Source organism: Gymnoscopelus braueri (assembly GCF_963280865.1).
Source record: "Gymnoscopelus braueri genome assembly, chromosome: 15".
NCBI classification, from domain to species: domain Eukaryota; kingdom Metazoa; phylum Chordata; class Actinopteri; order Myctophiformes; family Myctophidae; genus Gymnoscopelus; species Gymnoscopelus braueri.
The window spans coordinates 6,926,152-6,944,018 of NC_137620.1; the positions used below are offsets into that span (position 1 = coordinate 6,926,152).

The window sequence follows — 17,867 nt, forward strand, 5'->3', positions numbered from 1 at the left end:
TTGTGTCACATCCAAATGAGCTCCCGACTAATGAATTTGGTTTATCATGATTATCCACAGCACATTAATATAGCATGTAGTTCACATAAATAAACACAAGAGGTGGATCAGTAGAGGTTCCTGCTAAATATCTACATTTTCTCAGTTTCATGATATTGTTGGGCCGTGCACCTTGAGACTTTTGCTTAATCTGGAATGTTGCGGGCTTCTTTCTCCTGCTAAATATCTCACAGGGGGTTGTGGTGATATCTAATGATTAGAGTAGACTCTACTCTATGAGCCATTCAACAGGTCAATAGGTGAGGTGACTAACTTGACATTGTCACATTGGACAGTTTTTCGCCCGGTGACCTCATGTAGCAATACCACCAGTAACCACTAGACAGCAACATAGGCCAATTCTGTAATGTGAGTTTGCAAGTTCATAAAAAAGCTGAGTTACAATCAAATAAGTTATTAAGGATCACTGTACGGTAACCGTAAAGGTTTTATGTCACATGCACTGACAATAGGCCTAGCTGTGACAACATTGCAGAAATTATTGTACTTAAAGCCTCCAGTGTCTACACAACAGTGTGTTGCATATATGTTTCAAAATACATGAATCTGATACTGACATCCTACAGTGGTTATCATTGTTGGTTATTGTTACTGTATCGTCAGTGTTTACATAATAGGCTGATTTAGTCTTTCTAGCCAAGACAGTGGCGGAAAAAGTACGCAAGTGATTTACTTAAGTAAAAGTAACAATATCACATTGTAGGAATACTCTGTTACAAGTAAGTCCGGAAAATTTTACTCATTACTCAAAGTACTAGCAGAATGTCCCATTTCAAGTTTACAAACGTATAAAATATATAAACATATTTAGAAAATAGTCTATATACTCAATCTACACAATGCATCGCCATGAGATGCATTGTGAGCTTGTAGATAGGGCTGAAGTGGTTAATGTATGTTTTGTGATAACAATCAAAATCTACAAAGTAACTAGTAACTACATTTTTTTAAAATTATTGTAGTGGAGTAAAAATATAATATTTGCATCTAAGATGTAGCTGAGTAGAATTAAAAGTACAGAAAATTGGAAATACCAGAATTCTACTTAAGTACAGTGAGTAAATGTACTTAGTTACTTTACACCACTGGACAGAGGAGCATTTATTCTTCTAGTTATACCCTATTGTTTTGTAGACGGAAGCTAATGACCAAATCACACATCATATTGGGCAAAATCATGTCTAACGACAATGTTCTTGGAGATTAAAAGAAATATAAATAAAAATAGATTAAATTGGTGGCTTATAGAGCACCGAAGTCCTGACGTCACTCGTTCATCCCCAGGTTTGCGGAAGTAATTTCTCTATGGAGAATAACATTGGGTCATCTTAGAATCGTCTCATATAAGAATTGTGGTCCAAAAATAAACACCGCGTGTCGGCGTTATTGTCAGGGAGGAGGTTCTGTATCGTTTATGATAGTCAGTCACTTATATTTGATACAGTCTGTTTCTGGCGAAAATGTAACTAATTCGGCGGAAGTAACATTAGCGTTTTCTCACCGTCAGTTGATGCTTCATATCCATAAGAGTCAACCCGCCGGGGTCATGTGTTTATTTTTGGAACACAGTTCTTATTTGACGCGATATTCAATACGTCTATGGGATTCAGAACTGGGGTGGAAAACTGCAAACCAGGTAGACAAACAAAGGATGTGTAAATGACGTCAGACTTCGGCGGTCTATAATTATGTTAAATGGGGGGGGGGGTAATTAAAGGGCTTGACATGTAAAAGTTAAGAATCACTGTACTTGATTGATTGAATACTTTATTAACAGCTTGCAGGATAACACAAAAAGCCTGGCTTCCATTGTGGTCCTCCTGCATGGCTGCTAAGTCTAACCACCATAGAGTTAACAAAACCCATGCAAGAAGCTAATAGCCAGTGGTAGCCCTGAAACTAGCCCTGAAACATGACTGTCACACTCACACCATGACAGTCATGGTGCCGAGTTCCCCTGGTTTATAGTGGTGTTTGATCTTTTTGACATGGCCAACTCTCGCATGTACATAAACGTTCAGATTTCAAATATAAAGTGCTTACCCCCGAGCCACGGATGTTACAAGGCGACCCGGACCACGATAAGAACCCGTATCTCCCGTATTGTTCAATAAAAAGCATTTTAATCTGATCGCCGGCCATTTTCTCCAAATTTTCTCCGATGCTTTCAATCATGCGACACTAATGGTTGGGAGGTATATTGCACTCTGATACATTATGTAGCCCTCCCATTCGCCTGGCTTATTCACATTTACTAATGTAAAACCTGGGAGGAACTATAGTAGGACCAAAATGTTAGCTTGTGAGCCCCCACCCTGAATACACTCAGGGAACTAGAACACATTGAATAGCTGTGACAAATTTAAACCATCATTAATATCCACAGTCAAAGACCACCTGTACTCAGCACTTTAACTATAGAGTGTGTATTTTATTCACCACAACCAAACTCTCATAGTTAAACAAACATTCAACCCAAAAATATCAAAAAGAAAAGAATAAGAAAATATACCCCGGGGTTTTAGTCTATGGTACCATCGTTGGTGCACATGTTGGAGCTCATTGGATTTCACACTTAATCCACCAGATAGTTCAGTTGCTTACTCACAGTCTCTGTCTGTAGTGATGTGAAAGAGGTAATTCACAACCAGAAAACACACAGCAAAGGTCCAACGTCCTTCTCCTCAACCTGCATGCACATGCGTGTGCACGTGTAGCGTGCGTGGGTGCGTGCGTTCTCCTGCACAGAGTGAACCAGCTATATTCGCGAAATCGCGGTAAAACGAGCGGTATGAACGTGACTCTTAAACTCACGTTGACATTAGTTAAAACAAAAGAAACGCGGACTCTGTTGCAAGTCAGTTGGCACTACTAAACAGTGTTCATTTAAGTGTTCATCTACAGACAACAGCTAGGCTAAACGTAGCCAAACATGGAAACTGGTGGCTGGTTCACTCTTTCTCCACCGACGTCCACGTTCTCTCTCCGTCCCCCGACGTACTTATCACTTATGTTAACGCTTATAAAACAATCGAACAGTTTCTCTTGAGTCATATATCTCGCCACATAGCATGCAGCTCAACTTGAAGCTCTCTCCACACTTTCGTTTCTCCCGGCTTCTCTTCCGCAACAACAACACCGCCCTCCCCCCGTTTCCTCTCTTCTTAAAGGAGCAGTGCATAATATTGTCTTTTCACCATCGAAATACCCACTATCTGGCAGTCACATTAATTATACTTTGACATAACATGTTCAAAATAAGAAAAAGTAAATGACTTAGAATAATTAATAATATAAACAATGAACATTATTATTATTCCTCAGGGGTACTACAATTACAAAAAGAAAAAAGAAATGGCCGGCAATGGGATTAAAATGCTTTTTATTGAACAATACGGGAGATACGGATACTTATCGTGGTCCAGGTCGCCTTGTAACATCCGTGGCTCTGGGGTAAGCACTTTATATTTGAAATCTGAACGTTTATGTACATGTGAGAGTTGGCAATGTAAAAAAAATCGAACACCACTATAAACCAGGGGGACTCGGCACCATGACGCTTGTATACAAGCGTCATGTGAACCATGGCTAAGCCAGTGGTAGAAAGTATGTAGATTTACTTAAGTGCTGTACTTAAAGTACAATGTTGAGGTACATACTTAACTGGAGTATTTAAAAAAAAATACTTGTGTAACTTATAAACTTATACTAGTTATTTTGTAGATTGTATTACTATTACAAAACATACATTATCCACTTCAGCCTTAGTTAGGCTATTTGAAAATAGCAGATCTACAAGCTCACAATGCGTCCCATCATGCAAATCTGCTTTCAAAGCATTTTTACATTTGGAAACTTGTGAAACGGGACATTCTGCAAAATGAGTACTTATACTTTCAGTACTTAAGTATATTTTAGTGCGAATACTTTAATACTTTTACTCAAGTATAAATGATGAACACCGGACTTTCACCTGTAAAAGAGTATTTCTACCTTGTGGTAAATAATGGTACTTTTACTTAAGTAAAAAAATTGAGTACTTTTTCCACCACTGTTGACGTTTTACGTTGATATCACATCATCTCCATTTGGACCGCTGCTGGTCCCCGGACCCGACGTTGAGAAACCGTGTTCATCAACGCAAGGTTGCCATAGTTACAGAACAGAACTCTCGCGAAGATTTCAACTAACAGGTGGGAGCTGACGTCACGTATGTGTCCCTCTAGTGTTGCCAAACTTTGCGAGAGAAATAAGCAACCAGGTCGATAAAAATAAGCCCAAAAGACGCGACCAGTTGGGTTTTACCACTTGAGCCCTTAGGCCTATCAGCTTTTTTGAAAATAGCAGATGTACAAGCTCAAGTTGTGAGCTTGTAGATCTGCTATTTTCAAAAAGAATCTTGAAAGAAATGTAAAAATGTTGAATGTTGTGAAACATTTTAACAACATGGGGGTCCTTCCTTGGAACACAATTGTTCACTATTAATTTGGGGGTCCTTGACGTGAAAATGTTTGAACCATTGGTTTAAACAACATTTAGAAACAAGCCCCCCAAAACAAACGTAACCCCGCAACTACCAATATTTACAAGCGATTTAACAGAAAAACAAGCCCAAAGTCGCTTATAATAAGCGGACATGGCAACGCCGTCCCTCGCGTGTAACCTGGACCAATCAGAACGCTCGTTGCCAACGGCGCTTGAAGTGATGATTTTAAACCCCATCAACGCTTATGAAAGCCATATTTTAAACTACTGTACGTTACCACCTCACCTGTGATTGGACAGAGGACGGTATATAAACAGTAAAAGTATCAAACGTGTCTCATTGCTGATCAAACTACTGAACTAACAGCCACAGTATTTTTGCATCGACCCTCGTTTGAACCCGTCTGACGTTATGACCAAACAAGCGCGGTGCCAACGGTCTCCCGGTAGGCGGCGCGGTGCCCCCTACACCAAGCGGATCCGGTGCAACTACGAGACCCTGGACAAGTGTCTTCGGCGAAGCTGTCCCTTCCGCCATGATGATGTCCAACTGCCATCGTTAAGATCCTTTCATCAGCATCGTCATCCTCTTCTTCCCCGACTTCCCGTCGCCGTGGTGAGGCTCGTGAGACTGGAACACACTGCCTGGAGGACACAGCTCACACAGACAGGTATGGAGGCCATGTTAAGACTAGACTTATAGCTTGTTTATGTATGTTTTGTTTTGTTTCTTGTCTGGTCACTATTGTTAGACTAGACCAGTGGTTCTCAAAGTGGGGTCCAGGGACCCTCAGGATTCCTTGAGGTGGGGTCGAAATGGACCCTTAGAGGTCTATAACTCTTGACAGTATACAAATGGAACCAAATTTGTGTACTGTCAGAGTTAAGGGGAGACCCTGAAATGTGAAAGTCTGAGAACCATTGGACTATAGACCCAGTGCAGTGGTTCTCAAACGGTTTAATTTCAAAGACCCCCATCATGTGTCCATTTAGTTTGTACTCTCTTGTCAGACCTTGTTGTACGGGTCCATTTGGAACCCCCTCAAGGAACCCACTGTGAGAACCACTAGACTGAGTTTGTAATGTTAAAAAAAAACATGTCGTTTACAGCATTGACTTCTCACAGTCTGTGCCTTGTTCAACTATGTTCAACTAACTAACTAACTAATGTTGTTGTGTCCACAGATGAGCCAGCCTGCTTACAGAGGAAGGTAGTTGATCAGGTCTGCTCCACCTCCAGTGCTGCTGAGACCACCACCACCACCACCATGATGGAGACCACCGGTACCATCGCCAGCATCCTTAAAGACTCAGAGGAGCTCCATCATGAGGATGAGGACTTTGGAGAACTCTTGAAAGAGTTCCTGGAAGCAGAACTTCCACACTTCCTTAGCCACTGCGTGCAGGAAGCCAGGAAGAGGAAGGTCAATAAGCTTGTTGATGCTCTGATCTTCTAAAAGACAAACGGGTCAACACTGCTGCCTTGACCGACTCAGTCTGAGTGCCACCGCTGACAGGTTGGTTAAACCATACCTCACTGGTCCCAGGTTAGAGTCCAGACAAACAGCAATGTCTCTTTTTTATGTATTTAGTGAGGTGTTTCACTGAGGACAATTTATGGACATGAGCTCCCTTATTGAGGACAATTTATGGACAGGAGCGCTCTTATTGAGGACAATTTATGGACACAAGCTCTTTTATTGAAGACAGAACTCATGAGCTCTCTCCTTCCTTGAGAACAATTTATAAACTGTACATTGATGCCACAACACATGCACTTTGCAGTCCTGGAGTGCACACACAAATCATAAACATTTTCTCATATAATGTACATATTTATATTCATCTTATTTGTTTACGTTTTTTAAGTATTACATAAAGATTGAGGCATTTTTTCATTAAATGTATATATGTGTATCTTCTCTTTTAAATGTATTAAATAAAATGATTGACTGAGTATGCATTCTACTGAACATTTTTTAAATGAACCAATGTTTGCCCTGTGAATAATACTGCATGTGGTCGATAAACTAAGAACAAGGTTGACCTCAGAGCACTGCAACACTATTGGAATTATTCAGCAATCAGCATTATGACTGGTAACAGAGGCAACCATTATTACTGGTATAACTTGCACATGTAGATAGATTACAGGAACAACAAACATACATCACTGGGATAACTTGTAGATTATAACCGGTATTAACAAACCACCTGACAGCATCATCTGTGTTTAATGACTTTCAACCTGGCATCCCTATTTTGGCCATGTCATATTTTTGTGCAATACCATCATTTGACAAAATATAAAACAGGGCTTAAGTGGTTAAAGCAATCCATGTAGACACCAACTGCAGCCACACATCGACATCAAATGACTTGAGAGAATTTTACAGTAAATGGAAGCAGAACCTCTGCTTTGCAATTGGTCCATCTTGAAGGTATCTCATTATATGGCACTTATAACATACTGTAACTACTTAACCTCTCCCCCAGCGCAATACTATTGGCATTCACTGCTCGCAGTAGTTTCAGGATGGGTAAAAACAGAGAACACATTTCAATACAGTGACCAAAAACACGAGTGGGAACCATTTTCTATTATTATTATATTACCTGTGACCTCACCTATCACTCTAGCTCAGGACTTGGTCAAATGGCGTTGCCATCCAGGAACCGGGAGTACTAGGCAAATTGATATTTCTGACCTATTTTCCACAAATGTGAAGGTATTGACATGGTTCTACAGAATGTCAGTAGTAAAAACAGGGTTGTACAATTATATAATGTGAAAAAAAAATCTTAAACCAAACTGTCTACAATGGGAAGTTATTTACATAGAAAGTCATTGACCCTATATACTATGAATACCTTTGCTGTCCAATGATGGTAGCAAGTAGATCCAGTTCAACACTGGGTAGAGAGTTGTCCACACAGACAGACTAATGTCCACACAGACAGACTAATAACCACACCAGGAGGGCACTGATTTGCATATTTCTTTCACCAACGTTTTGGTTATTTTGGTGAAGCAGGAAACTCAAACCCTCTCCAAAACTGCATTTGTTATTTGGAAATGCCACAAATAGAGTATTCATACGAGGTTGAGCTTGTTCATGTTCTCACTCAGTCCAGGAACAGTCACAGTACGATGATCCTAGTAAACAAAGCTTTGTACTGTATGGACAGCACAGAAAGCAGACCTCCAGGTTTATCTGAGGCTATTTCAGCTTCTTGTGTGAAAACTTATTCATTTTGTCTGTTAAGAAAATGTTTTTTTACACGTATTTTCTTCGCCGATTGTGGAGTTAATGTTAGATTTTCTTTTTTCTTTTGGAGACAAAGATCATTTAATCTATCACTAATAGTTCAAGGCTCTGAATGATGCCTGGCACCACAAATAGCCGATCTACAAGCACACAACGAGTCACATTCGCAATGTGTTGTGAGCTTGTAGATGTACTTTTTTTAATCACACAACACCATCATATGACACAGTATAAATGGAAATAGAACATTGTACTACAGCACTTCATTCTGCATAATGGTTTTGATGAACCCTGCTACTTAAGTTATTACATCTGATTAGCTTTTTGACTGTGAAGATCCAATTCTGAAAAAAGAACAAAACATTCCATATCAATCAACAAAACTGACATTTTTAATCTGTTGTTAACAGAAAATGAACATTTGGAACAATATTTAAGATAACAGAGAAACATTTTTGTTCAATATTTAAAAGGTGAAAATAAACTATACCTCTGTACATTTATATACGATACCTCTGTACATTTATATACAGAGAAAGTAGGCCAAAATAAGGTTAATAAAATAAAATCTATCTGTAGGCAAATGACAGATAAAACATTTTCTATATTGAACTACTTGAACATAGTAGTTTGAATCTGTCTATACAGAGAATAAACATATTCAATAAATGAAGCAGAAAAAACAAAATAATATGCACTGTACAAGAACATTATGTACACTTGAACTAACTGAAAAGCATCCGCTTGAAGCACAACATCAAGCTGGATTAACGTGTTGTTGCACGTTTCTAGAAGAGAGGGAAGATATCAATAGATTAATTTAAGACGTGGTAAAATACAGAAGAAACAACAACTTTCACTTTAGGAAGAGTATAAGCCACAAACACAATGCTTGAATTACCACTTATTGTATAACGCAAGCAGTGATCTACAGGGCTCAGAGAGTTTGACACAAACTGAATAACAACACAGCACTGAGTGTGTGGCTTGTCTCTCTTTCTAGGGATGAATATTAATTATGTCTTTCACATGAACCAAACGCACCAGACATCGTGGCGTGTAGCCTCTGTTCTGTCAAAGTCAGCCAGCAGTCTGTTCACCAGAGTCAAGTGGACCGGCTCTCCCTTCTCATCATACAACAGAACGGTCAGTTCTGGCTCTCTGGCCTGGAGGGATGTACAGGAGGAAGAAGGGACAAAGCCATTAACTAGCCACTGTATTTAACGTAGTAAACTCTTGACGTCATACTGCGTGTCAATCATTTTAGTAGTCTTTTTTTGGCAACATCTCTGGTCTGTCTGTGGTCTGCTACAACTGCGATTCCCAGTATTAATTTAGAAACAAAACCACGGAAGTTCCGCTTCAAACCGAATGCTGGAGGGTCCTAACTCCAACGATATTTTAGAATGCAACAGCATCATTTTCGGAAATGGTATCTATTAACTTTGAAATACATAAATACGTTTCTGGTACATTTCCGGTGCCTGCATCGTTTTGAAGAGAGAAAAAAAGTGTTTATAGTGGCTTTCAAAAAACAAATAAAAAGTTACAGTCACACAGTATGACTAAGTATTGTATTCCATTAAGCGTTGAGTTTCTGGATGTAGTTTTAAATGCCTAATCGCCACAGAGCTCCAGAAAGAAGCAGTTTGAACCCTTTAGTGAAGTGTGCACACGTTTCAGCCAGTGTGTGTAGTGGACTGTGCTATAAACATGCATCAATGAAACATGAGCGTGCGCGCACCACGACTGAAGCAGTGATTTTCCCGTGCAGCAGGTCGATCATGACCTGTGCGGCCTTGACGCTCCACTCAGGTCTGTAGGGCAGCATCTCCGTCTCCAGGTTGACCCTCGGAGGCCTGAAGCCACTCAGATGCACCTTCAGAGCACTGGCAGGAAACATCAGCAGCTCAGCAGGCATCTGACGTAGCCTGGGGAGGAGGGTACGGACACGCACAAAACGTAAATGAATAGGAAACTATCCCCACAACATGATCAACAAATCTAAAGACCCACCTCTTCTAACCTTCTTTTAGTTCTGTGTTCTGTTTAGTTTTACTCTTGAGTTTTCATTTTGCTTTTATATGGCCCTATCATGTTGTTGCTGGTCATCCATGATTGGAAAGCACTTTGGGTCAACAGCCGTTGAGCTATATAAATAAAGATGACTTGTACAGTGCTGTGAAAAGTAAGTAACTGAAAACCTTTGTCCTAATAAATCTTTTCAACACTATTGACAGTTAATGAGGAACTAAACATGCCATTGTAGCTCAATCATGCCTCCTTCATATATTTCATCAGGATGGGGTCTAATAAAGACATGGCTTCATGTGGATCTTACTTGCTGGTGGGCACGGTGTCATCCGACCCATAGTCTACATGTTGCACCAACAACTCTGGTGGGTCCACGCTGCCAAAGTCCATCAGCTTGGACCGGTAATACCTGCCATCATTGTACTCTGCCAGACACACACCTCCTGAGGGCACACACACATTAAACAATGTGTCAATAGACCTGAATGATCCACGCATTCATGCGCACACACACACACACATTAAACTGAATTGAACCTGAATTACATTTTTCAAATTTCCCTGATGTGATAATTACTGTAAAAATAATTAAAGTCCTTGGCCTAAGGGCTGGCGTAAAGTGCAACAGGGTAACAGAGACTACTAATACTGTAGCGTGCCGTGTAGAGACACTAGACTACACAACAAATCTGCATTGTGAACCAAGTCACAACAAGGTCTTTTACCTAAGGGGTAGTTGGAGAGGTGTGGCAGACTGTCTTTATTTGCATTAAGTTTGTTCATGGCTTCTTCCAGAGTCTCTCCATTCACCAACACAGCACCAGCCTCCACAGGCACCAGGAACACCTACAGAGTACACCTTATGTATGAAATCATGTCTGTTTAATCTGTCCTTTCTCCTTTTGTTGAGACAGACTAAACAGTCTTACACGCCGGAAGCATGACCAATAAATCAGAAAATGCCTCTGGAATATTTAACTTCAAATTATTCATTTGGTGTTGCCTCATTCATACAGGGTGATATTTTTATCTGCTGTGAAAGTCAGCCTTGTTTCGAAAATATAATTGTTACTTTATAGCTGTGAAATATTAGTAATGTAAGTTGTGTGGATGTACTCATGTTATGACACAAAACTGTTTAACTGACTGCAAATTAATCACACAAAATAAACACTCCAGGTGTGCAAGAAGCTGGGCTCACGTTAAACAATTCTGGTTGCATCGCCCACAGATATACGGATGATCAAGGGTGCATCAATCCAACCCCAGTTTCAAACCCCAAAGCTCAGCTCCCTGATCATCCTTTAGAGTGAGTGCAGCTTAAGGTTGTCCTTGCAGTAAATGTATAACGTTACATCATAAGAACACAGTGGTGTCTGGTACGGTACCTCGTTGGGGGTGCAGAGATGTTTGACCCGGACCCTGAAGGGCTCTCCGTCCTTGGGCAGATTGGGGTAGGAGAAGGGACCCAGCACTGGTTCATGTGCCATCTCTAGACCCTGGAGGTTAAAACAGCATCACTTAACCTTCTCCCGTCACCACAAGCAGTGTGTTCAATACCAAAGAAAAGGTACCCGACTGCTGCAGGACTGCAGCGCAGCAGATATTCTCATTAACAGAGATTACAAAGTGCAAGGTCAGATAAGTGCCATGAACATTTGTCAAACAGGGTAAGTGGTCAAGGAATTAAGAGTGGCAAGCATGTGAAGCAAAGTAACTAGATAAACAATTAACAACATTTTAATTAGTACTGCCACAGTAGCTCAAATAGTCACTATGAATGTCAGATCTAAAAAAAATAAAACAAATAAAAAGCTATTCAAATATGCGATCTAACGCAAGGCCTATCCGCGCACGTTTTAAGCTGTGGCGGACCCGGGATGGAGTAATGACATTTTTCTACTGTACCATTCATCCTAAGATATCATAACATCATAGAAAAGGTAAGAAAACCTTACTTCAAAATTCTCCTTTAATATTAGTGTTAGTACAGTACCTCAGTGTCTATATCCCACTCATCCAGGGAGACGTCAGTGGATGTGGTGACATGTTCCTACAGTATACAGAGACACAATCCTGTGTCAACTATTGGATGCACTTGGGTCAACTTTGCATTTAGAGGAGAGCTTAAAGTGCCATAAGTGCTGCTGTCAATACAGTACATGTCATTTTGTATTGTGTTCATAGCTTCGAACAATATTACACTTTTTCTGTGAATTTATATCATGCAGGTTTATTTATCAGTAATGCAGGTACTAAACATATCTGCATAACTGATTAAATGTTGGCTAAACATCATTGTGCAAGTAATGGAAGATTGAGCTTCCTTCATAAACAAATCTTGTCAACAATTACCATTTTTGGCTAGAACTTTCAAGTCAATCCACATTTTACAACACATTGAAATGTAACAAAAACTGACACAAAAAATACGCAATGAAATTCAGTTAGTTGAAATGCATATCTCAAGCATTACAATTACCAATGTCAAATCAGTAGATGATGATCACACGCAAACACTGATACACACACACCTCCTGTAATGGAACAGCCGTGTCCACAGTGGCATGCTGATGGTGGCACATGATCCGACTCAGACTCAGTCCATCCAGGAAGATCTGAACTGTCACACAGCCACGTGATTCCAAAGGCAGCTCCTAGAGCACGCACACACGCACGCACACGCACACTTAATAACTACAGGTTCATTCCAACAAATGTTAAGGTAGCTCTCCACCACACCGACATCGGCAGCAGTAAGCGTTGGAAAGCATCTGTTGCCATAAATCTACTGTTGAATGGGCGGTAGGTACACTTTGTAGTCGCAAAATTGAGGAGAAAAGGGGTAAAATGGGTAAAAAATGATTGGCTACTCTAAAAAAAAAAATCTATTTTTAGCACGTCTGTGTCGGCTCTCAGGTGCATTCAGCAACTTTTTTTCACACCTTCCAACCGACTAATCTCCCGACTTCATTCGACTGCCAGTCTGTAGTAATCTGTACTAGTAGTCCGTTTGGTGGAGAGCTAGCTTAAGCCTTTCTCTGCTGCACTGTGCCGTGTCTGCGAGTGTTGTGGAGCTGCTAGGACCTTACCATGACCTGCATGTCAAGAGAACGACCCACCAGCAGGTTCCTGAGCAGAGCCACTGCATCAGGCTGCCACTTCCTGCCCACCTAGAGAGAGAGAAACACACACTCACAGCTCAATGTTGTACTCACACACACATCAATAATGAGATGTCTAAATAGATCTAAATGAGGCCGTGTCAGTGGTGTAAAGTAACTAAGTACATTTACTCAAGTACTGTACTTAAGTAAAATTTTGAGGTACTTTTACTTTAATGGAGTATGTCCAATGTTCAATACTTTTACTTGTACTCCACTACATCTCAGAGGCAAATATTGTACTTTTACTCCACTACAATTATTTGAAAACTTTAGTTACTAGTTACTTTGCAGATATAACTTATGCCACTTCAGCCCTATTTTATACCTAGGCTATTTGAAAATAGCCGATCTACAAGTAGATCTGCTATTTTCTAATATTTTAGTACTTTTACTTTTGGTACTTTAAGTACATTTTGATGCCAATACTTTTGTACTTTTACTCAAGTAACATTTTGAACACAGGCCTTTTACTTGTAACAGAGTATTTTCTACATTGCAGTATGATACTTTTACTTAAGGTAGGGTAAGTGATATTTTTTGGTTAAAACAAAAAGTATTTTGTTAAAAGGTTAAAATACTATATTCTGATAGTACTCATTGCTATAGAGTGTTTTTTCAGTAACAGATGTCTCCCCGTCTCTCCAGCTCTTTAATAAACAGAAAATGCATTTTTCGGTAGGTGTCAAAATCTCAGCCAATCAGGAGAAAGTACCCATTTTAAGCTTAATTTGTATAGTGTTCCAGTTCCAATTTTGTCTGCTCATTTCTTAGTGTCATCACTTCCAATTTCACTTGTTTAATCTGTATCCTGATTGAGTTCTCTCTCTGTCCTGGTTGGATAAAATTGGAAATGAAACTGAAACGAAAATGCATTTTCTGTTTAACTCTTTGACTGCGGACGACGCGATAACGCGTCAAGTGCTACTTTGTCCAGTTGGCCGTCGACGCGCTCGACGCGCTGGACGCGCGTTCATTGTTTAATCTCTGATTGCGCTATGCTGCTTAATATTCAATGTTATTCTCGAGTTCCACTTACTTCACGGACATCTGCATCCGGTTTCATGACCTGGATTCCGTTTCCGGTTTTTGATTCTTTTCCCCAGTCATTTTCGTCCAAAATAGGTAAATAAACGGTCTTTCACACGGTATGACGGACAAACGGACAGTTTCTCTTCTATAATCTATGGTCTGGGTGACGATCAGTCATCGCCGTCGTATATCACAACGTAATTTTCGCCGATCAAAACAATGGGGGGGACGTCACATCCGTTTTCATGTTTTTCCTTGTCTAATCTATGAAGAAGGGTGAGAGAGACCCAACGACATGATCAAAGCTGTCATGTGCTGCCCTCTAGTGGCGGATTTGTGCTGGGTCTTTACATTATGTGTCCTTAAATTATTTTCATGAGAAAAATTCAAAATATAAAAATAAAAAAACACGAAAATTGCTGGCACTGGGGGAGTACTTTATGAAAATACTCTGGCAGTCAAAGAGTTAATAAAGAGGTGGAGAGACTCCTCTTACTGAACAAACACTCTATAGCAATGAGTACTATCAGAATATAGAGCTATTTAACACTTATTTTAACCAAAGCAAATCACTTACCCTACCTTTAAGTAGAAAATGTGAGTACTTTTTCCACCACTGTCACACACACAAACACACACAGTCTTACTGGGATGAGTCCATACAGCTGGCAGGGGATACAGAGCTGAGGGACTTCCTCACACAGCAACTTGGGATACACATGACAGAATGGAAAGTTCTCTGCTTGACCACTGTCCACATAACGCACCTGAAAACACACACACACACACACACACACACACACAGGCACACATAAACATCTGAGAATCACAATCCTTTTTGTTGCCAGATATGTATGCATGTACAAGGAATTCGTCTCTGTGAGGTTGGTGCATTGCACTGAAGCAACAGTAAAGAAACGGTTTTATTCAAAATAGCACAGATAGCTAGAAACTGTGTGATATACAATAAACAATGTACACTAAAAGCCGGTATACCTGTGGCAAAAAAAAATTGCATATAGATTCCACGATGCACTAGTATGAATAAACAAATGAGTTACTGCATTTGTTATATTGAGTACATGTCAAGTATACTTGCAGGTATTTTCAACGTGTTGTGAGCTTGTAGATCTGCTATTTTCACTTGCTTGTGACGACTGAGAACGTTAATCCGCGTAGACATGTGCACGGTTACGGTATATACAAGCCTGACCCTGATGTGTCCGCTGATGACCTCCAGCAGCTGTCCTCGGTGCCAGTGCATGTCTTGTCCCATGACAAGACAGCCCTGGACGGACCTCCAGCCGTGAGATTTCTGTCTGGCCAGTGTCTGCTGCTGGATGCTGGATTTCTTCATGTGCTGCTGGATCCTGGATTTCAGCTGCTCCAGCTGGTGCACTGACACACACACACACACACACATTTAACGTTATTCCCTTCCCTCGTTATGCAAACGATATCCTCAAGTGAAGTCCGACAACCTTACCTGTCCCATTTAATGGGATACTTCACTTTCAAACATGTTTGGGGTCATTTAGCGTCTACTCAGGCTTTTGTGAACACCCCAGACAGTTTTTAAGTTGCTTGATTCAGTATTTAGATATTTGATATTCATTTTAACTCTATAAACGCCATTGACTCGAAAACGCGTCAATAACTACTTAATCCACCCACGCCATTGACGCGTTTGACGCGTTGGATTTGCGTTCATTGTTTAATCTCTGATCGCGCTATGCTGCTTAAAATTCAATGTTATTCTCGAGTTCCACTTACTTCACCCATATCTGCATCCGGTTTCATGTCCTGGGTTCCGTTTCCGGTTTTTGATTATTTTCCCCCGGTCATTTCGTCCAAAATAGGTAAACAAACGGTTTTTCACACGGTATGACGGACAAACGGACAGTTTCTCTTCTATAATCTATGGTCTGGGTGACGATCGGTCATCGCCGTCGTGCATCACAACGTAATTTTGACGATCAAAACAATCTGGGAGGACGTCACATCCGTTTTCATGGTTTTCCCTGTCTAATGGCTCAAGAAGGGTGAGAGAGACACCAGGAGCTGATCAAGCTATCATGTGCTGCTCTCTGGTGGCGGATTTGTGCGGCGTCTTTAAAAAACACTCTGATCAATTATTTTCATGAAAATTTTCAAAATATAAAAATAAAAAAAACACGAAAATTGCTGGCAATGGGGGAGTACTTTATGAAAATACTCTGGCAGTCAAAGAGTTAACAGACACGCCCCCTTCCTATACAAACTCATTATAACTTCAACCTCCATTTTAACCATGATAAATTCATTGACACACATCCTTGGTTCTGGTGACAGATATTGTCCATGTTTTTTCAATTACTTTTTTCATTTATTTTTTATATTTTTGGGGGCAAATTTTATAAATTTAATACAATTTAAAAAGTAATTTTTAAATCAAGCATTAGAAGGACAATATTAGTCACCAGAACCATACATGGGTGTTTTCAATGAATCTAACACTGTTAAAATAGTGTTTGAAGTTACAATGGGTTTTTATGGGAAGGGGGCGTGTCTGTTAAAATGAATATCAAATATCTAAATACTGAATCAAGCAACTTAAAAACTGATATTCTTTTCCATTTTAATGTTCCAAACATGACTACAAAGTTCTACTTTGTAGGACCTTTAAAGACACTTTCAAGTCACTGTGTGGCTGTGCTAGCAGCAGAATGTGTAATGTATGAAACAGAAGAGATGTGTACCAGCGTGATATGTCCTGGCATAGATGACACCATCGTCCCCCACAGCAGAGATGCTCAATCTGATGGGACCATGACACGGCAGCTCAGGAGGCTGGTACGATGTTGTCTTCACCTGCTCATGGTGCGCGCACACACACACACACACACACACACACACACACACACAGAACTTATCAATTCTCAAAGAGGGATGAAAAAACACCTTGTTCAGAGGCCCCATAATATGTGATTAAAATTTGGGAAAGATCAGACATTCATGATTTGAGATTGTTTTTGCCAAATGGGCCCTTGAGACCCTCCCGCAAACTTTGGAAGCCAATCGTTGCCAACCGGAATGGAATATGAAAAGAATCTGTCTGATACAGCTTGTCCACATGACTCCAGGGACAATCTGTGCCGATTTGTGCGAGTTTTGCACAAATCGGCGGGATTTTGGGAGGTGGAAATGGCCTTACGGGTCATTATCCAAGAAATCCAGGGGGGAACATTGTCGATTGTATGACCTTCAGTTCAAGGGTTATAGACCAAAATATGAAGCGGTTCTTGGCCTACGTCGGAGCCCAGGATTAGCTGTGCACAGAAAAGACAGACACATGGACAGGGGTGAAAATATAATCCCCGCCCCCTGCCATTCCGACCTGACAGAGATAATAAAAAGAAAAGGCTAAATATCGTTGTTTCAAAGGGGGGTTTTAATTTGAATGCTTCCTTAACACATTGACCGCCAGAGGTTAATCTCATAATGTACTCACCAGTGCCAACGTGTTATTGTTGTTTTTTTGTTTTTTTCATGTCGCCATAGATCTTGTTAAAATCCTTTAGATTGCCCGATCCACTGTTTGTAAACAAAGTGCACATGTCCTTGTGTCTACTCGTCGAGACCGCGTGTCAAACGGAGCCGCCATGTTTGAGTTCTGACCGTTTATGTTAACATGGGAAATGCGAGGATGAAAAAGTACATAGGTTTACAGGGCTTTTTGTGTACGACTTAGAATGGAGGCCGACGGGAAACAAAAAACGGGATCGCACTTCCGGTCGACTTCGGGTGGTGTTACACTGAAAATGGTCCCCCTAGAAAATTGAAG

General features: G+C 40.4%; 1 protein-coding gene across 1 annotated transcript; it reads right to left on the reverse strand.

The window, feature by feature from the left end:
* Nucleotides 1-8,839: 8,839 nt before the first annotated feature.
* LOC308101318 (RING finger protein 17-like) lies at nt 8,840-17,244 on the reverse strand (the record flags this gene model as incomplete). The annotated part of the gene is made up of 11 exons (XM_080450742.1): nt 8,840-8,980; nt 9,559-9,745; nt 10,156-10,291; nt 10,574-10,694; nt 11,237-11,347; nt 11,845-11,901; nt 12,383-12,505; nt 12,941-13,021; nt 14,692-14,751; nt 15,258-15,442; nt 17,238-17,244. The coding sequence occupies 11 exons, from the start codon at nt 17,242-17,244 to the stop codon at nt 8,840-8,842; spliced, it is 1,209 nt and encodes a 402-aa protein (XP_080306868.1).
* Between the last annotated feature and the right edge of the window lie 623 nt (nt 17,245-17,867).